General features: G+C 45.2%; 1 protein-coding gene across 1 annotated transcript; it reads left to right on the top strand.

Moving 5' to 3' along the window:
• Positions 1–7,946: 7,946 nt before the first annotated feature.
• On the top strand, positions 7,947–14,154 carry PHETA1 (PH domain containing endocytic trafficking adaptor 1). Its single transcript, XM_069963982.1, has 2 exons — positions 7,947–8,254; positions 12,058–14,154. The coding sequence occupies exons 1-2, from the start codon at positions 8,230–8,232 to the stop codon at positions 12,864–12,866; spliced, it is 834 nt and encodes a 277-aa protein (XP_069820083.1). The 5' UTR covers positions 7,947–8,229; the 3' UTR covers positions 12,867–14,154.
• The last annotated feature ends 7,278 nt before the right edge of the window (positions 14,155–21,432 follow it).

The raw sequence follows: 21,432 nt of genomic DNA, 5'->3' as shown, positions 1-21,432 counted from the left end.
GGAGAGCACAGGGGGGCTATATACTATTGTGGGAGAGCACAGGGGGGCTATATACTATTGGGGGAGAGCACAGGGGGCTATATACTATTGTGGGAGAGCACAGGGGGGCTATATACTATTGTGGGAGAGCACAGGGGGGCTATATACTATTGTGGGAGAGCATAGGGGGGCTATATACTATTGGGGGAGAGCACAGGGGGGCTATATACTATTGTGGGTGAGCACAGGGGGCTATATACTACTGGGGAGAGTGCACAGGGGGGCTATATACTAATGGGGGAGCGCACAGGAGGGCTGTATATAACTGGAGGAGCACATGAGGGTCTATATACTACAGGGACACCTTAAAACTATGGAGGCACAGAGGGGTGTAACTATGTAGGAGTACAGAGGGGTGTAACTACTGTATAGGGGTACAAGGGACCTAACTACTGTATGTGTTGGAGCCTAAAATATTTGTCTGGCAGATTCTGGAGAGAAGATTCACAGCCAGGAGAAGACTTCAAGGTGGCCCACGCTGGATGGAGAGAAAAAGAAAAGGTGACAGACTCTGATCGGAGAAGACGCCTCCGGTGGGTCACTGGATGTAACTTCACTCTGTTATAGGCTTGTACTGATAGGGGTCATGGTGTGGCGGTATTATGTAATGGTATCAATGGTGATATCTTTCTGTTTTGTTTAGTGCAGTTTTTATGTAATATGTAATCACTGAATGGTGGAAATAGTGTTATAAGGTAACTACTGTATGTATTGGGGCTCTTGATACAGTGTGGGGGCAAATTCAGTACATTATACAATGTGCAGAAAGGTAAGGGGGGGCCCACTCTTAAGGGAGGGGGGAGAGGGGGACCATCTATAAGGGAGGGGGGAGAGGGGGCAGTAGTGGATTATAATGTGGGCGGATTGACGGGGGGGGGGGGGGGGGGGCGTCATTCTATAGTTCGCCTCGGGCAGCAGAGAGGCTAGAATCACCCCTGGGTTCAGGCCTTGTACACATGTACAGTTTTCTTCTGGCCTGTATATTCTTTCCGCTATGCACGTTCACAATCCGCTTAAAATATGGATTGTGCATCTGTAGTGCATCCACAATCCTTATTTTTTTGCTGAGCTGTTAAATCTGTACTGTACTAGTTTAATAAAGTTGATCAGGTTAAAAAAAGGTGTAATTAGTTTGTCTATTGCCTATTGTCTTTTTGCACGCTATCTAAAAAGAGAAGGTGGGAGCTACTAAAAATCTCTATATAGGATGCTGCCAATGTCCTTATACCAGAACATATACCAAACAAGACAGAAAGACAAAGAATGGCGCACCCGCAATGTAATAATAAATAAATCTGATATCTTTATTTTCAAAGCACATAAACAAAAAAAGCAAATGGACATACACTTAAAAACACCTAAAAACCCAATCCGGGTAAACCATCACAGGGAATACTCGTAATAATATACGTGTCCCTCTAACCGCAGCCCCAATAGCAAATAAATGTCAGGCCCTGTGTCCTGTTTAAATAATTAAATCGGAGACCCTGACTATTCAAAGTACATATATCCTAAAGTGCACGTGCTCACAAAAATGACCTCAACTAATCCATGGACAAATAAACAATCATATATGAAATATCAATACTGAAAATCATGAAAATCACCCCCCAAAAAAGTGACCAAGTGCATAACCTATCCTATCATTTCTAAAAAGTCAGGGTCAAAGCCATACAAAATAATCACATATCACCCAGGGCTCTGAGATGGGGCTGAGATGAGACAACAACACTGACAAAACAAAAGTCAAAGTTAGTCATACATTTATACCAAGGGGGTAACCCGCCCACCCTCAGTACCCGGTGAGGAAAGCCAACCCAACACATAAAAGCCTGTGGGCTGATCTTAGCATATAAAGCAACCACTAGGGGCCTTGGCCCATCAACTCTCAGCGGATTCAAGGGGGGTGTGGCCTGTATGTGAACCAGGCACTGTATCTGGTACATTCTGAACATATAATGAAACCAATAGACACACCAACATAGTGTAATTATTTCAAACAGGAACTTAGGATCGGAGCTTCACACATTAGCACTGCCTAGTGGGGAAAAAAATAAAAAACAAGAGAGAACTGGAGCGGTATGTCAGTCAGTAGAACCATAAGAAAAGATGACCAAGGAGATAGGATCCCTGTCACGAAATCTAATATCGGACTGTTGCAGATATTAGGGAGGGAGTCAGCCCGAGGACGCCTTTCCAACTTGGCGGGTAGGCTGCTGGTTAGATCTTGGAGCAGCCCTCTTTCTGCGAGTATGGGCCTGGGTCCACACTGGTGGAGGGGGCGGGGGGATTAACTCCCAGTTCATCAGTCGGGGGGGTGAAATGTCCAGTATTTCACAGAACTTTTCCAGGTCAGCTGTTACTCTTAGGGTCGCTGAGCTGAGCGCTGTTAGGCTGAAGGGGAAGCCCCACCTATAGGGGATTCGCAATTCTTGTAATATTTGCAGTAGTGGGCGGACCCTCCTCCTCTTTTGTAGTGTGACCCAGGACAGGTCGGGGAGGATTTGTATGGGAGCGCCGTCAAAATCAATCTCCTTCAGCCCTCTGGCCTTCGCCATGATTTCCTCTTTAGTGGTATAATTGGTGACACAACATATAATGTCCTGAGGCAGAGAGGAGGCGTCTCTAGGCCACAGGGCTCGGTGAGACCAATCTAGCTGTATCTTATGACCCGCAGGGGCTTCTAATATCTGGTTAAAGATAGCTTCCACTGTGCACTTTAAGTCCCCATCCCTGGTGGCTTCTGGGAGACCCCTAATGCGAATATTATGTCTGCGGCCCCTATTATCTAGATCTTCCAGGTGGCGCTGATACTCTCCCATCACAGTTTGTTGTGCAGAAATAGTGGAGTGAAGTTCACCAATATATTTGCGAGTAGTATCGTGTTCCTCCTCCACCACTTCTATTCTCTGTTGCATAGATTGTAGATCCTGCCGGACAGTGGCGATCTCGGCCTTACAAGCCTCCCTCACCTCAGTTATGAGGGCCCGGAAATCATCTTTTGTAGGGAGGTTATGTAAGATTTGGGACCACGGGGCCTCTGATGCTGCATTGTAATCCTCCCTGTCTGAGGCTGTGGACTGAGAGGACCACCACTCCCTGGTATCGTCGGGTGTTACAGCTCTGGGAGGTATGAGAGGATGTTGGGCGGCCATTTTAGGCATCACTGGTGTGTCAGGCCCCAAGATGGCGCCTGCCGAGGTGCAGGATTTCTGTGTGTCTGGCCTTCCGCCACAGGACCCCCCTGGATGGTGTTACCTCCCTCCTGTGATGTGGCGCAGACGGGCTCATAAGGGTCGGCTGTCGGGTTCAGTCCTCCTCCTCCTCTCTCGGCATTCCCCGATATCTGTGCCTCCCGGCGGTCTGCGGAGGGTGAATCGCATCCTGGGCGCCTTGCCTGAAGCAGCAGCAGTGCGTCTGAGGAGGGAGAGCCGGGATCGGAGGCTCTGCGCTCTCTTCTCAGGGGAGTCGGCGCCATCTTGGATCCCAGGTGGGAGAGCATGGGGCGCAAGTAAGTGTCCAGGGTCGCGACTGAGGGGCTGGCCGGACGGGTGTCCTTGATCACTATCTTCTTGGATCCCCTCCTGGTCATTTCGGGTGGTTCGGGTCAGTGTTATGGTGTGAAGAACCGCTGTTTTCAGGCAGTGCAGTGCGGAGCTCTCAGACTATGCGACCGCTCACATCCCCTTCCAGGCCACGCCTCTGCCAGGAGCATTTCTAATGATGAGGAGGGCGGGGAGGAGGGACGGAGGGGTGGTGCAAGGTTAGGACACAGATACTCCCGTTTGGCACGGGGCTTCAAGTTTAAAAGTATTTTTTCAGGACAATAACTGCATCACCTGCCGTACGGACCGCAGGACAGATCTTGGATTAAAAGCAGCTATCCGAAGGTACAAGTGGTTTGGGGGGGTCATATTGTGGGTACAGAGTCACTTTAACGTATGCTAGCGATTCTGAGATAGTTTTTTTGTCACATATGGTACTTTATATTAGTGGCAAAATGTGGTCACTATTTTGTGTTTTTTTGTGAAAAACATCAAAATATCATGAAAAATTTGCATTTTATGAACTTTGAAATTCTCTGCTTATAAAAAAGCAAGTCATAGCACATAAATTAGTTACCAAGTGACATTACCAATATGTCTTCTTTATTCTGGCATAAATTATCACATTTTTGTGAAAGTTTCCAAAACTGATTTTTTTTAGGGACCAGTTCTTTTTTTTTAAATAGATTTAGGAGGCTTGTATCCTGGAATCCCCCATAAGTGACCCCATTTTGGAAACTAGACACCTTAAAGAATTAATCTAGGGGTATAATGAGCATTTTGACCCTACAGGGGCTTGAAGAAGGTATTCACCATTAGTCCGTAAAAAAAACGGAAAATTTAAATTTTCCAATAATATATCCATTTAGATTAAAGTTTCTCATTTTGAAAAGGAACATGAGAGAAAAAGCACCCCAAAATTTGTAATGCAGGTTCTTCTGAGTACAATGGTACCCCATATGTGGGCGTAAACCACTGTATGGGCACACAGCGGGAGTCAGAAGGGAAGGAGCGCCAATTACCTTTTTCAATGCAAATTTTGCTGAAGAGGTTTCTAAGCGCCAGGTGAGTTTGCAGAGCCCCTATAGTGCCAAGGGAGTAACCCCCCCCCATAAGTCACCCCATTTTGGAAAGTAAACCCCTCAAAGAATTCATCTTGGGGTGTGGTGAGCATTTTGACCCCACAGGTATTAGAGCAAAATATTTAAAATTAGACAGTAAAAATGAAAAACTAGAATTTTTCTAATAATATGTTGGTTTAGTTTAAAATTTCTCAATTTCATGAGGAACAGGAGAGAAAATGCACCCCAAAATCTGTAACGCAGGTTCTCCTGAATAGAACGGTACCCCATATGTGGGCATTAACCACTGTATGGGCACATATCCGGGCTCAGAAGGGAAGGAGTGCCAATTTGCATTTTCAGTGCAGATTTTGCTGAAGAAGTTTCTGAGCGCCAGGTGCATTTGCCTGTAGTGCCAGCGGAGTGAACCCCTCCCATAAGTCACCCCATTTTGGAAAGTTCACCCCTCAAATAATTCATCTTGGGGTATGGTAAGCATTTTGATCCTTCAGGTATTAGAGGAAAGTATTCAAAATTGGCTGCTAAAAATGAAAAACTAGAATTTTTCCAATAATATGTTCTTTTAATTAGAAATTTCTCAATTTCCCGAGGAACAGGAGAGAAAATTCACCCCAAAACCTGTAACGCAGCTTCTTCTGAGTAGAACAGTATCCCATATGTGGGCATAAACCACTGTATGGGCACACAGCCGGGCTCAGAAGGAAAGGAGCGTCTATTTGCTGGAGCAAAACCGCAGCTAGTAACAGTTATTAAAATAGCGCAGTTACTAAAATACAATAAAAACCATGTGCGGTGGTTACATGCAATCTGGGGGGTTGCGTGTAATCTGGCGTGGCTACAGGCAACCTGCCGTGGTTACAGGTAATCAGGGAGGGCTACACACAATCTGGGGGGGGGGGGGGGGTTACGGACAATCTTGGGGTTGTTATGGATAAACTGAAGTGCTTATAGGTAATCTGGGGTGGGTACTTGCAATTTGGGGTGGTTACAGCAATCTGGCATGGTTACGGGCAATCTGGAGAGGGTCACTGGCAATTTGGGGCTGGTTACGGGCAACATGCGGTGGTTACGTGCAATCTGGCGTGATTACAGGCAACCAGGGGCGGTTACGGGTAATCTGGGAGTAAACCGCAATTATTACTATGATAAAAAGTGTGTGTTTTATTTTTTTGTATGTTTTTCACTTTTTGTACACTTACACTTTTTTTTTTACTATATTACTATAATCACTGTGATATTTCTATCACAGTAATCATAGTTTAGTGACAGGGACCAAATTGGTCCCTGTCACTTAAAATTTTCGGAGTTGACTGCTTCTGAAGAGCACGCGCACTTCAGAAGCAGTCTGGATGCCGAGGAGGAAGGACCTCCCTAGATGAGGTGAGTATAGGGGTAGGGGGGGGGGGGTGACTGGGCGACTAGGGTGGGGGGGGGACACTATCACTTTTTATCCCGTCACCAATGATTTATGGTGACGGGATAAAAAGTGCATCCCTGCACTGGGTACAAGCGATCAGCGGTATATAGTACCGCTGATGGCGGTGGCGGAGAGAATGGGGCTTTGATTATTTTTTTCATTTCCATTGCTGTGAACATAGTCTTAGTGACCGCCGTAAAAAAAGCTATATCAACGGTCACTAAGGGGTTAACGGCTTTACGCCTTTTAGATGAATAACTGGATTTTTCACCCATTTTTGGTCTAAGTTATATTTATGAACCAGTATTTGATGGGCGAAGTTTTTTTAGTGCCACTTTTTTTTTTTTTAATCTGCCTGTTTTGAGTATTCACCCAAAATTTCATATAATCCAGCACTAAGTAGTGAATGCCTATGTCTGGTAAGTTCTAGGTGAATTTGTGCAATATTTTTGTGAATATTCTATTCACAAATTTATGAAATGTTTTTTAAATCCTATCGGACTGGGTAAAAAAGCAAAAGAATACTCTGTCTCAATAATAAAATGTCCCCCATGGTGTTTGTTTTTGGGGTGGCATTTCTCTCTCCTATCTGGCGTTTTTTAAGCACAGCAGCAGTTTTTCAAAAAAGCAGCATGCTGAGGGTGTGGCTTTCTATCCCAAAGACTTCAATGAGATTGTTCTGCTTGTCTCAAAAACGTCATTGCTGTGTGTATGGTTTCTGGTGTTTTTTGTCACCTTTTGTGGTCCAGCAGCTAGGTCATGTGATGGCAGAAGTAAAAAAAAAAAAAGTTCAACACATAAAAACACCTAAACCATAAAAAAGATCATTCATACATAAAGTAAAAAACGCCAGAAAAAACGCAAATGCATGAAAAAAAAAACAGCATGCGCCACTTTTTTTTTTTTTTTTGCCTGAAAACCAGCAGACAAAAAGTGTGTGAGGGCCCCCTAACAGGGCCTAAGTCTTTGGGCCCTATTACACGGGACGATTATTGTGCGAAAAATTGTTATATCGTACGAATTTAAACGATAATCGTTCTGTGTAATTGCAGGCCAGTGTCCCATTACTGATATATTCCCCGACCACCCTTATGTAGGGGCCAGTGTCCTATAAGAAGAGTGGGAGTCGGTACATTTTTTTCCGACTGCAGCCAAAACTAGCTCCGACTCTACAGCCCTGGTGTAAACACAGCGAACGATCAAGCGACGAACGAGAAATCGTTCATTTTGATCTTTGAACATGTTCTCAAATCGTCGTTCCCTAAAAATTCGCAGATCGCTTGGTGTAAACAGTCTTTCAAAGATTCACCCTATGTGCAAGATGGGCTTAAGCGATCTTAAAAACGATCGCAATAACTATTTTTCTTATGAATTTTCTAACGATTGATTAGTCTAAACGCTGATTATTATAAAAACCAAATAGTTGCTTCAAAATCGTTAAGCGATCGATTGGGCGAATTATCGCTCCGTGTAAACAGAGCATAACTAACGACTCTCATTCTGTGTAATATGGTGAACGATAATCTCATTTGTGATTGTTTCTCGTTAATCGTTTAAGAGCACCCTTTGCTGGACTCTATACACTGTGTTTGGGACCCGGGGAGGTCACACACCACTCAGGCCCCCTGACACCAGCTGAGAAGGCGCCATTACCACCTGGTTGCCCTTGGTTACCACATTATGGCGCCTCAGCCTTTCTGTCATGACTGACCAGCACCATACACAGCAGCACTGCCACCGCCCCGGGGCTCCCGCAAACAGTAACACTTCCAGCCCCCAACCGCAAGTTTCCACAGCTGGAACAAGGGGAATCCACAGCCCCACTCGTGACTCCACAGACGTCACGGGTGTTATGACCAGGACAGAGCCGGGCTGAGCCCGCGCTGTGTGTACAGGGAGCGACACGCAGGCAGAGCGCACGCCGCCAGGGGGCGGAGCCCGAGCAGTAAGGGGGCGGGGTCAGAGAGGACGATCCATTTCCTGTCCTGCCTGGTGGAAAATGTGGAGCCTGAGGAGCAGAAGCTGAGGTGCGGACAATGGGGATCGCCGGGAGGAGGAGGTGCTGACCCCCCCGCGGACGCAGGTGACATGAGCTGCCCCGCACCTGCGCTCACCTGGACGAGGCTGGACCGGGCTATGACCGCAAATGACCCAGGCGCCGCTCTCTCTGTGTACGTAACCGGAGCCCCGGCTCTCCCCTCACTGCCCGGACATTTCACAATCTGCTGAGACTGATGGCAACTCCTCCGCCATAGAGCTGTATATACAGGGGAGGGGGTGAGGGGCAAATCACTGACTCCTCCGCCATAGAGCTGTATATACAGGGGAGGGGGTGAGGGGCAAATCACTGACTCCTCCGCCATAAAGCTGTATATACAGGGGTGAGGGGCAAATCACTGACTCCTCCGCCATAGAGCTGTATATACAGGGGAGGGGGCAAATCACTGACTCCTCCGCCATAGAGCTGTATATACAGGGGAGGGGGTGAGGGGCAAATCACTGACTCCTCCGCCATAGAGCTGTATATACAGGGGAGGGGGTGAGGGGCAAATCACTGACTCCTCCGCCATAAAGCTGTATATACAGGGGTGAGGGGCAAATCACTGACTCCTCCACCATAGAGCTGTATATACAGGGGAGGGGGCAAATCACTGACTCCTCCGCCATAGAGCTGTATATACAGGGGAGGGGGGCAAATCACTGACTCCTCCGCCATAGAGCTGTATATACAGGGGTGAGGGGCAAATCACTGACTCCTCCGCCATAGAGCTGTATATTCAGGGGTGAGGGGCAAATCACTGACTCCTCCGCCATAGAGCTGTGTATACAGGGGTGAGGGGCAAATCACTGACTCCTCCGCTATAGAGCTGTGTATACAGGGGAGGGGGCAAATCACTGACTCCTCCGCCATAGAGCTGTATATACAGGGGAGGGGGCAAATCACTGACTCCTCCGCCATAGAGCTGTATATACAGGGGAGGGGGCAAATAACTGACTCCTCCGCCATAGAGCTGTATATACAGGGGTGAGGGGCAAATCACTGACTCCTCCGCCATAGAGCTGTATATACAGGGGAGGGGGAAATCACTGACTCCTCCGCCATAGAGCTGTGTATACAGGGGTGAGGGGCAAATCACTGACTCCTCCGCCATAGAGCTGTGTATACAGGGGTGAGGGGCAAATCACTGACTCCTCCGCCATAGAGCTGTGTATACAGGGGAGGGGGCAAATCACTGACTCCTCCGCCATAGAGCTGTGTATACAGGGGAGGGGGCAAATCACTGACTCCTCCGCCATAGAGCTGTATATACAGGGGTGAGGGGCAAATCACTGACTCCTCCACCATAGAGCTGTATATACAGGGGTGAGGGGCAAATCACTGACTCCTCCGCCATAGAGCTGTGTATACAGGGGAGGGGGTGAGGGGCAAATCACTGACTCCTCCGCCATAGAGCTGTGTATACAGGGGAGGGGGCAAATCACTGACTCCTCCGCCATAGAGCTGTATATACAGGGAAGGGGGCAAATCACTGACTCCTCCGCCATAGAGCTGTATATACAGGGAAGGGGGCAAATCACTGATTCCTCCGCCATAGAGCTGTATATACAGGGGTGAGGGGCAAATCACTGACTCCTCCGCCATAGAGCTGTATATACAGGGGAGGGGGTGAGGGGCAAATCACTGACTCCTCCGCCATAGAGCTGTGTATACAGGGGTGAGGGGCAAATCACTGACTCCTCCGCCATAGAGCTGTATATACAGGGGTGAGGGGCAAATCACTGACTCCTCCGCCATAGAGCTGTATATACAGGGGAGGGGGGCAAATCACTGACTCCTCCGCCATAGAGCTGTATATACAGGGGTGAGGGGCAAATCACTGACTCCTCCGCCATAGAGCTGTGTATACAGGGGTGAGGGGCAAATCACTGACTCCTCCGCCATAGAGCTGTATATACAGGGGTGAGGGGCAAATCACTGACTCCTCCGCCATAGAGCTGTATATACAGGGGAGGGGGGCAAATCACTGACTCCTCCACCATAGAGCTGTATATACAGGGGTGAGGGGCAAATCACTGACTCCTCCGCCATAGAGCTGTATATACAGGGGGGGGGGGGGGGTCACGTGTGAGGGGCAAATCACTGACTCCTCTCTGCTGTGCTGGGGAGTTCTGTATATCAGATCCATATGTATATAGTATGGGGGGGGGGTACAGCTCTCTGTAGAAGATCTATATGTATATCGTATGAGGGTACAGCTCTCTGTAGGAGGGTCCAGTTATAGTGGGTGGTGGTCCCGGACCCCTGAGCTCTGTGCTCTGCAGCTGCCATTGTCTCTATGGATGAGTAATCTGATCAGAGATCTGTCTATTGTCAGGTCAGATCTATTGGCTTTGTATTAGCTGAAGCTCCATCTGATATCTCTCCAGCTATGGCAGAAATACAATACTCATTATTAGGACATAAGGGTTGTAGTTATATAGCAGCTGGAGCCAAAGCCTTGTCCTACAGTCAGTCATCCTTTATTTCCATAGGGCATGATGGGAGTTGTAGTTTTGTTCTGGTAGCATTGTCCTATAGTTATCCTTCTTTATTTCCATAGGGCATGATGGGAGTTGTAGTTTTGTTCTGGGAGCATTGTCCTATAGTTATCCTTCTTTATTTCCATAGGGCACGATGGGGGTTGTAGTTTTGTTCTGCAGTGATCCTGCTTTGTTTACATAGGTCCGTCCGCCCCCGTCTATCGTGCGGAGCTGTGATTGTTTCTTTTAGATAAGTTATTACAGGTTCTCTATATCGAGGAAGCCAAGATTTATCTTGTAGAATAAACAAATAAGTAGTAGAGCGCTGGTGAGCTCCATACAGAATGTGCTGTGCTGGCATCCTCATGGTGGATAGATGATGCTATTTCTAATCAAGGATAACGCTGTGCAAGAGGGATAGATCAGTCATCTGTATAAGTCCCATCTATATGTTAGTCATCTGTATAAGTCCCGTCTATATGTTAGTCATCTGTATAAGGGGTCAGTTTAAAAGTTTGTGCTAGTGTACTGAAACAGCCACGCAGCTGTGTCAGTACACTAGCACGAACTTTTAAACTTTTTAGGCGCTTTCGGACATCATAATTAATCCTGATGCTGGGAGATTCAAGGTCCAGTCCGCAGAACACTGTCTGTGTATGAATGGAATTCTATGGAAGTGTGAATGGCCCCCAAGTTTATATATCGGTCAGCTGTATTAGTCCCATGTATATATCTGTCACCTGTGTGAGTCCCGTCTAAATATCGGTCACCTGTATATTGGTCACCTGTATGATTTTATACCCTTTTGCACCTCTACAAATTGAGGTTACAGGTCTGACCACATCCCACACCATTCATCCACATTAGGAATCATCAGGTTTGTTTCCTCTATTAGACGTTACTGTCTAACATGTCAGGAGCTGTGATTGGTCCAAGTTCTGAGACTCCCACTGATCTCTAGGATGAAGGGGTAGAAGCACTGGAGTGAGTGCTGCATCTCTTTGTTTGTACTCGCCTCTTCTTAGGCTCAGGGACTCATGTAAGTCTATGGAAGCAGCACAGGTGCATGGAGAAGATGCAGATGATGTCTCTTGGGGGCCAGATTACCAAGTCAATAGACAGCTAACCCGGCCCCCAGAAAGGAGATCACATGTCCTGTGTCTAGAAAGGGAGGGGAGAAGAGGGAGCAGCGTGTTGTCAGAGAGGACACAGAGAAGACTATTTTAGACATCCAGAGTGGGTAAGTATGAGAAAAAAACAGGGAAAGGGCGCAAGATAGGTTATGCATGTATATTAGACATAGGGTGGTAGTGGGAAGGGAGATCATTTAGAATATTGTTCTTGTTACTCGAATAACCCCTTTAACTGCCCGCTGTTTTAGTAGAGGGACAGTTTTCTAGTATGGTCTCCTTTTGTTATGTTCGCGGTTCTCACCTTTTATTGTGTATTTTAGGGCTCGAAATCCGCAAAGACATGAAGCTAAACGAGAGGAACCTGGTGTACTATGCCACCTGCAACTCGCCAATAGACAAGAGTGGCTTCCTGTACAAGAAGGGGGAGCGCCATGCCTCCTACCACAGACGCTGGTTCGTGCTGAAGGGTAACATGCTCTTTTACTATGAATCACAGGAAAGTAAAGAACCGGTGGGGGTGATTATACTGGAGGGATGCCGGGTAGAGCTGTGCGAGTCTACAGAAGAATATGCTTTTGCCATTCGGTTTGGCTATTCCAAATCCCGTGCGTATATTCTTGCTGCAGATAGCCACAGTACTATGGAATCCTGGGTAAAGGCTCTGTCCAGGGCAAACTTTGAATACATCAGGCTGGTGGTGAAGGAGCTTCAGCAGCAACTGCAGGAGATGCGTAAATCCCAGGGATCTGCAGATACGAGTCCAGGTCTCCCCCAGCCATCTTTGCCTTATCCAGAAGATCGGCCAAAGGACAATGGCTGCGCCCCATGGAGTAGCAGTACAGCTGACGTGCCAAACGGCTTTGCCTATGCCAATGGGCCACACGCCAAAGATGCAACATGGCTGCTGGATGGACACTCAGGAAACCAAGTCCAACCCCAGTCCTTTCCCTCCGCTCAGACTCAGCAGGTTGGTGCACATGACCCTGGTGCCTGTCCCGAGGCTGCGGAGGACCGCTACAGCTTCTCCAATCTACATGATTTCTATGGGGAGGAAATTAAACGACTCAGGTCACAATGGACTAAAAGTTTCCGTGAAAGGTCAAGAAGCGGCATGGGAGTGTCTGAGTAATAGCCGCTTCTGTCACCTCCAGACACCAAAAATAACATACTCTTAAAAGGTCCTTGCTCCTCAGGAGAAGTTACAGTCACTGCCACGTTTCAACTCTTTGCTCCCTTTTTAGCCTTTTTTTTGTATGCAAATATGTGACACGGCAGGCAGTAAAGCGATCTGCATTACCCCAGACACCTGATGTTGCTGTATTCCACGGAATAGTTATCAGAGTGCCCTGGACTTCAGCAATATGGCCGCGGATAAGGCGGTGAGAATGGACTATGCCGCCTTATACGTAACGCATGGCTTTTAAAGTTGGTGATATTTGACTTTTATGTCTGTTACCGCATTCTCATCAGAGATTCAGTTTCTTATGACTGTTTTAACTATATGCTATCCTAGATCAGGGCTGGACAAAGTCCAGAAATCAGGGTTTGGTATAAAAGCAACAACTTTGTATAGAGATATAGGGATCCCTGGTGCAGGTCACTTGGTTGAACCCATCTTGCCTGCGCTATTATGTGTGGCTCCCGAAGGGGGGGGGGGGGGAATTGTTACAGCACTTGGTCAACAAGGTAGATCTGATGGACATACATACAGCAGCTGATAAGTACAGGAAGACTGGAGATTTTTAAATTGAAGTAAAATACACCAGTTCATTCAAGAGAAAAACACTTTTGCTGGAGTTTCCCTTTAAGTCTTGAGTTTATAGCTACCTATAGGGTTTGTTCGTGGAATACATTTTACATTGTAATGCGGCCAGGTTGGGGTAAAAATAACGAGGAATTTTTTGACCCTGTACAATGAAGGTCGCTGTGCACATTAGGCAATATAGGGTACATGCACACTACGGAATGGTGACAGAAAAGCAGTAGGTGGCCCCTGCGGTGACCTTCCTCGGCCACTGATTGGCTTTAGCGGGGACTTCCTTGTGTCAGAAACCAAAACCAGGGAGTGTTGTGCAGGGGGCTTGGGCTCAGCCAGAATAGTTGAGTACACCTTTACCCCACCCTGCCCTTATTTCACATATACAGAATCTGCAGTAGATTTGATGGCGCAGATTCAAAGCAAATCAAATTTGTTCCATTAAATCTGCTGCAGATCCTGTACGAGTGAACCCCTAAAGGGGATTCCACTCAAACATTACCTTTGATATGTTGCTGCCCATGATGAGACTAACAATTCCTTCCATACTTATTATCTATTCAGTCTCCTTCCCCCAGTTCTCAGCTGATGCTTTCTGCTGAAGACACAAAAATCTGTGTGAGCTTTTCTCTCTGTCTTTCCCTCCCCCCTCCTCCCTTCTGAGACGGCTAATGTAAACAAGACTCTGACTGGCTGTATCTGCAACACTGTAGCTTCTTTGCAATGCTGGGAGGCTTTTTTCTGAGGTCAAGTTGCTGGTCATCTCACTGTAATTAATCCTCCCACCATTACAAAGAAGCTACAGTGTTGCAGATACAGCCAGTCAGGGTCTTGTTTACATCAGCTGTCTCAGAAGGGAGGGGGGAGGAGGGGGAGACAGAGAAAAGCTCACACAGATTTTTGTGTCTTTGGCAGAAAGCAGCAGCTGAGAACTGGAGGAAGGAGACTGAATAGATAATACCAAGTATGGAAGGAATTGTTAGTCTAACCATGGGCAGCAGCATATCAAAGGTAATGTTTGAGTGGAATACCCCTTTAATGTCTGATGCTAAGCACAAGAGCAGCCCTATTTAATTATTATTTATACAATGGAGACGGTGACTAGTTTGGCTCTCAATATTTCAGCTCTGAATTGCTTCCCTTTGCATAATGCCCCCCCTGTACATCCAGGCTGCCCTCTCTACACCATACGGTATAAGCACAGTGGCTATCCCCCTCCTCCTCCTCTTTGTTATAAACCTTTAGCTTGTCCCCTCTGTTCCTTTCCACCATGCAGGGAGCAGGATAGATAATGGGAAGCATGTGTGGTTCTGTTCCTCATCTGCGGCTTCTAGGATTCCAGGACAAAGTGCTGATTCACAGGAACCGGTTGTTATTTTCGTGTTTTTGGCGGTAACGAGTTATGTGGGGTTCTCTATTCTGTATGGGAATAACATGTAGAAGGATTCTTTAATGTCGGTACTCTCAGCCAATAGTGGCAGAATGGCAGCTCTGCGCCAAGGAATCTGCCTGCCAGCTGCCTCTTTGCTCATTTTACGCCTGTCACTGACGGATGACTTTCAGCGTTACTGACAGCCACAAGATTTGCTTAGAAATCCTATCTGCGGCGTTATGGCCATTTTCAGCATTGTGCGCCATTGTACTGGATAAGATCTGTGCGGTGCAGTCGTATTCCTGCTATCTGATATGCTGGTTGCTGCATAGCTCGTGTTGTATGATTTAAGGCCTCCTTCACACGTCTGTGGCCGTTTTTACAGTCAGGAAACACTGATAGGGGAGGCTTCAGGAAAACATCAGTGTTTCCTGGCTGTAAAAACGGCCAGTTAAAAAAAAGAAAAAAACTGCTGCGTACTCTCCTACTGTAGGAGTTCTCCCAACCAGCTTCTTATTCACTCTTCTGGCTGTGTGTGTGTGTGCACCAGTGACATCACTTGTGTACCGCAATGCGACTGTTACCGTCAGGGACCAATGACTCCCGACCCTCGTTATTCAGCGCTACAAAACTTGGCCACTCTTCCCCTACTGTTGTCTCCGGTTCAGGTGCAGTTTGCAATTAAGCTCCATTTACTTCAATGGAGCTAAGTTTTAAAACCCCATCCAAACTGGAGATAACAGTAGGGGGAAAGTGGCCATGTTTTTGTAGCTTGGACAACCCCTTTAACTGTGTGCGCTCCTGATTAGAAGCGTGTACAGTTAAAGGGGTAGCAAATCCCCATAGAAAACCTCTCCTGCTCTGGACAGTTCCTGATATGGACAGAGGTGGCAGCAGAGATCACTGTGTCTGACTGGAAAGAAAACTACACTTCCTGCACGACATAAAGCAGCTGATAAGTACTGGAAGACTGGAAATCTTTAATAGAAGTAAATAACAAATCTTTGGCACTTTCTGGCACCAGTTGATTTAAAAGAAAAAAAATTTTTTTATGAACAACCCCTTTAAAGGGCCAGTGTCACTTGCACAGGAGCTGGCATTGGCCAAGGCTGCCATGCAATGCATCTGGAATTCTGAATGCCCCCATATGGTTCAGGAAAATCCTGACTGGTGTCTGTGCCCAGTAGAAGCCTATGGATCAGGAAATTTACCTGTTTCCCGATAAGAAATCCGGGTAAATTTCCCAGGTGTGTGAGGGGGCGCTAAGTCCTTTGATCTGGAGGTGGTCACGTCTTTCCTAACCATTGAAGCCTGTGGGGAGCTCCATGGTGTTTGTTTTTCATTAAGTGCAGTGGATTGAAGTTGTGTAATGGTTTCGCTTTGAGTCGGCCATGTTTGCTTTGAAGGATTTCTGTGGAGCCGGTTGTTTCCCAAGCCGAGCGTCGTCCTTCCTCAGACACCAAGAGGTACAGACTGTTAGATTACTAGAAGGAGCTGGGTCTTACTGCACCAGGTGGGCTCTATAATTGCACATATATACATCATCCTGTTTTTAGACCCTTAGGCTAGGTTCACACTGCGTTTTTGCAATCCGTTTTTTGAAAAAAACGGATGCATTTGTGTGCATCTGTTTTTTTATTGACTTACATGCTACAGGTGTCAACACTACTTTTGTGTCCATCCAAAAAAAAAGGATCCGTTTTTTTTTTTTATAATGGAAGTCAATGGGAAAACGGATCAAAACGGATGCACACAAGTGCATCCGTTTTTTTCATCTGTTTTTCATCCGTTTTTTGCAAAAAACAGATGAAAAAAAAACAGATTGCAAAAACGCTGCCTTATCAGACTGTTTGGATAGGGAGCTGACGCCTTCCCCCTCCATGTCCGCACATTTAGAGATTGACAACTTGTAGCATGTAATATAAGGTATACGGTATGTATGTAATATCTTACGTGAGGGAATAGTGTGCAGTGCTGCTGCGTATTCTCCCTATATCCAGTGAGAGCGGAATGGAGCCAGGTAACATAGCGGCACCATATACCATGGCTAGATGAATGAACACTAACATCTGATGACAACTCTTACACACTTTCATCGGTCTAAATCATTTTAAAGTTATTCTCCTGCATATTAGGAGAACGGCTGAGCAGAATGATGTCAGTAATACACCGATCTGTTCAGCATTTCTGTCACTAGTAAATGCTGCCCTCATTTAAGGACTTGATAACTTTTAATTTTCCTTTCTTTGCTTCTCCCCACATCTCTTAATAAAACGAATTGATGAGCACACTTACTTAGAAGCCAGAGACCTGGCTATGTATATAAAGCAATAGATACGGTTACATACGTTACAAAATACCGTCCTGTGGTTGAAATGCAGCCACAGGACAGTCAACTCTCATTCTGGCCCCCAGCACCCATGATAAGCAATGCCGGGAGATGCTGGAACCAGCCAGGAATTGCTTCTACATCAGGGATGTCCAACTCTGGTCCTCCAGCTGTTGCAGAACTACAATTCCCATCATGCCTGGACAGCCAAAGCTTTAGCTGTTAAACATTATAAATTTATACAAGGGTGGCTTGAGTTCATCGGACCCCTCATGGCATCCATATAGTGTAGCGGAGTATAGAAAGGTTGTCTATCCTTTTAAACAATTATTTACATGTTGAGCACTTTATTATACATTTATCTATTGAGTGAGTCTTAAGAATGGATTACCTAAACTGGACATACCCTTTAAGTGAGGAGTAAATATTAAAGGGAATGTGTCATCAGAAAATGACTTATTGTATAAATTTATGTTTTTATGGTAAACATATTTTTTAAGAATTTTTGGTGACTTTTCTTTTCTAATTTTCCATTTTTCTTTCTATATTATAAAATAATCCTGATATCTTGCAGTTTTTATTCTTACCACTGGGGGTAAAACTAAGCTGAGAATTCCTGTTGCATCTGTGGTGATAAGAGGAGGCTGCTGTAAAGTGATCTGTACAGCATTGCAGTGTCATGTGACACCAGTAGATAGAGGAGACAATAGCAGCTCCCTGTGAAATGACCTCTTGTCAGGTCACAGAGCGTCAGTAATGTCTCACATTCATCTCAAGGGGACAGAGTCTGTCTATTGTCATCTATGTCCATGAGTCTTGCTGTAAAGCATGTCACTAAATGCTGTTAATAACAGCCCAGGAAATAAGGCCGCCCCCATAACAATGTACGAAGAGTGAAATGAATAAAAATGAGAAAAAAAAAACAGATTAGAATAAAAGAATGAAAAGATTATCTGACTCTAATCAGTACAAGAGAATTTAGGTGACACATTCCCTTTAAATGTTGTATGATTCCAGCAATCAGCTGATCTCGGTCTTTCACGCAAGGTAATAATCGACCTGTTGGCCCAATAATTGCCGAAACGTGTAATGGTGCGTTAACACAGACAGATGTATCTGACAAATTATTGAAGCCAAAGCCAGGAATGGATTTTTTTTTAAAAAAGAAATCTGTCTTTCCTTTTATGACCTATTATCTGTTTATAGTCTGTTCCTGGCTTTGGCTTCAATAATCTGTCAGATAAATCTCTCTGTGTAAACGCACCATAAGAGACCCTTCAACTATTTTTCTCTGTAAAATCTTAAAGGAAATGTCAGGCACAGTAATAATCTGAATATGTTCATTGACTTCTTACTGTTCACTTTTTTTAAAATGTGTTTTTAGCATTGAACAGAACTCTCCTTTGGTTGGATGTTTGTCATATTGTTAGGCTGGCAGCGACAGAAGTGATAGTAACTCCAGTTCTCCATGCTGCTCGAGTGCCATAAAGCACAGTGCTGTGGTGATAAGACTGTAGTTCTTAGGAACCAGAGTCCTGGATAACAGTTGTTTAAAGGGGTACTCCAGCAATTTTTTTTCCTTTCAAATTAACTGGTGTCAGAAAGTTACATAGATTTGTAACTTCCTTCTGTTTAAAAATCTCCAGTCTTCCAGTACTTATCAGTTGCTGTATGTCCTGCAGGAAGTGGAGCATTCTTACCAGTCTGACACAGTGCTCTCTGCTGCCACCTCTGTCCATGTCAGGAACTGTCCAGAGCAGGAAAGGGGATTTGCTGCTGCTCTGGACAGTTCCTGACATGGACAGAGGTGGCAGTAGAGAGCACTGTGTCAGACTGGAAAGAATACACCACTTCCTGCAGGACATACAGCAACTGATAAGTACTGGAAGAGTGGAGATTTTTAAACAGATGTAAATCTTAAATATATAAAACTTTCTGAAACCAGTGGATTTTAAATATATATTTTCTTCTTGCTAAACTACCCCTTTAATGATGCCAACACTTATCCTGATAAACTATATTGTAAACTTCCCATGCACCGACAGCTCTGCTTAGTTTTACAGTCCGTCCGTTTGCAGTCGGTGAGCGGTGTGTTGGCGCTGTCATGTATGTATCCTCCCTGTACACTTGCTGTATCAGGTTTCCACCCAGGATGTCTGCAGATGTGCTCTGTGACTGATCATGTTAGTATCCAGGACGGCACATACTTCGGCTTCCATCGCCTTCTATGGTATGACTTTTATTGTATGTTTCCTCTTGTAATGTTTTATGTTTAAACATTTACATTCCACAAGTAACTATGAAAAATGTGACGGTATATCTTATACATTCCTTCTGCGAAATAAAGTGTTCTTAAAGAAAGAGGACTTCTTTTTGTGAATCAGCTGGTATTGAGTAGTTCACCCCCCAAAAAATCTTTCACATCACCTGGTCCCAGCAAGCTCCAGAGATGTCATTTACTTCTATTATTAAAAGAAAAATCACCAGTCTTCCAGTACTTATCAGCTGCTGCATGTCTTGCAGGAAGTGGTGTATTCTTTCTAGTGATGAGTAAAACGTGATCTCAGCAAGTCCTTCGTTTCATCAGCACTCCACTCTGTATTAGTAAATCCACATAAAAAACCTCTCCTGCTCTGGACAGTTCCTGACATGGACAGAGGTGGCAGCAGAGAGCACTGTGTCAGACTGGAAAGAATACACCACTTCCTGCAGCACATGCAGCAGCTGATAAGTACTGGAAGACTGGAGATTTTTAAACAGAAGGAAGTTACAAATCTATAGAAATTTCTAACACCAGTTAATTTGAAAGGGAAAAAAATTTATAGAAATAATGTACAAAACACCTTTTGGTTTGAAAAAGATTCTGAGAAATTCTGAAAAAGTTGACAACACAATTCATACACTCCTGGTAAGAGCTATGGAAATGGCCGCCTGTCTGTATTTGATATTGCACTTATATCCTGACCACATTTACATTTGATTTGACTTTAAGATATGAAATAAAGTGATACGGGACCATTTGTCTCTAGTGGCCGGGATGGGCTGTGATACTTACATACAGTCGGCAGCGGCTACAACCAACCATCTGCACAAAGAACCGTGCTGTGACTTACAATGGTAGATATATATATGTATATATATATATATATATATCCTCCATCCATCCTGTGTGATAACTACATGTAAACCACAGCTCAGCTTCAGGCCGTCACACCGTGTTCACACTTTGGTTAACTTGGCTTTAGTAACTGCAGATAGAAATGAATAAGATGAATAACGTTCACACATCGCCCACATTAAGGGTTAAAGGTCATCTGTGCCATGAAGAGCAGGTTGTGTCGAAACGAGCAGAAACAAGATGGAAAAACTCCTCCGCATAAAGCTCAACTGCTCATGAAACCTTATCCACTCTGCTACATCCCTAGCATCACAGCTGGTGCCATTACCCCGATGCCGTGTAATAAGGGGCTGTATACAGAGGCAGCACAGGGCAGTATTTTTTTTTTTTGGTCATGTTAATAAGAGAAATCCTTGCATCTTAATGCGATTTTATTAGAAATGAAACTCAAGTAAGAGAAAATATATATATATATATATATATATATATATATATATAATATATTTCAATTATATTCTTTCCCTCCTCTGAAAAACCATTGATAGGGCCCTCACACTTGTTTTTTGGGGCAATTTTCTGGCCTCCAAAAAAAGCTAGAAAAAAAACACTAGCTTTCTTAGTGTGTGTAAGTAAGACAGATCATAAACTTCTATTGACCTTAATCTAACATCTGGTCGCTGGTGGTTTTGTAAAAAAACCAGAACACCACCATGGCGTTTTTATTGCCGTTTTTCCAAGATTCTAAGGCAGTGTCAAGGCAGCCTAAAAATGCATAAAAACCTTGTCTAGTTCATTGGGGGGTCTCCCCCCGCCGCCCCCCATCAGCTGCCAGAGGGCCTGTACTCAGACTCAATCCATCTGATATCTGTGGCCTATGTTGTGAATACATCATCACTAAACTTATATGCCGCTACTATAAGGCTGTGTACACATAGTATTTCTGTCAGTATTTGTAACCAAAATCAGGAGAGGAAAATTCTAATGGATTAGCACAGTTTTTTGGTTGGAAAACGGATGGAAATGCAGCATCTCCGGACATCTGGTCTGGGAATGGTTCCTGGGATGACGCCTGTAGACAATCTCTTTATCATATTGTATACCTTATGTTATATTGCCACCT

This window comes from Dendropsophus ebraccatus, chromosome 3 (assembly GCF_027789765.1).
Source record: "Dendropsophus ebraccatus isolate aDenEbr1 chromosome 3, aDenEbr1.pat, whole genome shotgun sequence".
Taxonomy (NCBI): Eukaryota; Metazoa; Chordata; class Amphibia; order Anura; family Hylidae; genus Dendropsophus; species Dendropsophus ebraccatus.
The sequence above is the reverse complement of the archived record's forward strand: the minus strand, read 5'-3'. Positions and strand labels throughout refer to the sequence as shown.

What these genes read in the sequence shown, in the direction of transcription:
- PHETA1 (XM_069963982.1), top strand. Translation starts at nt 8,230, where the DNA reads ATGACCCAGGCGCCGCTCTCTCTGT. An exon ending in CCAGGCGCCGCTCTCTCTGT is followed by an intron (nt 8,255 to 12,057) that starts GTACGTAACCGG and finishes TGTGTATTTTAG; the next exon opens with GGCTCGAAATCCGCAAAGAC.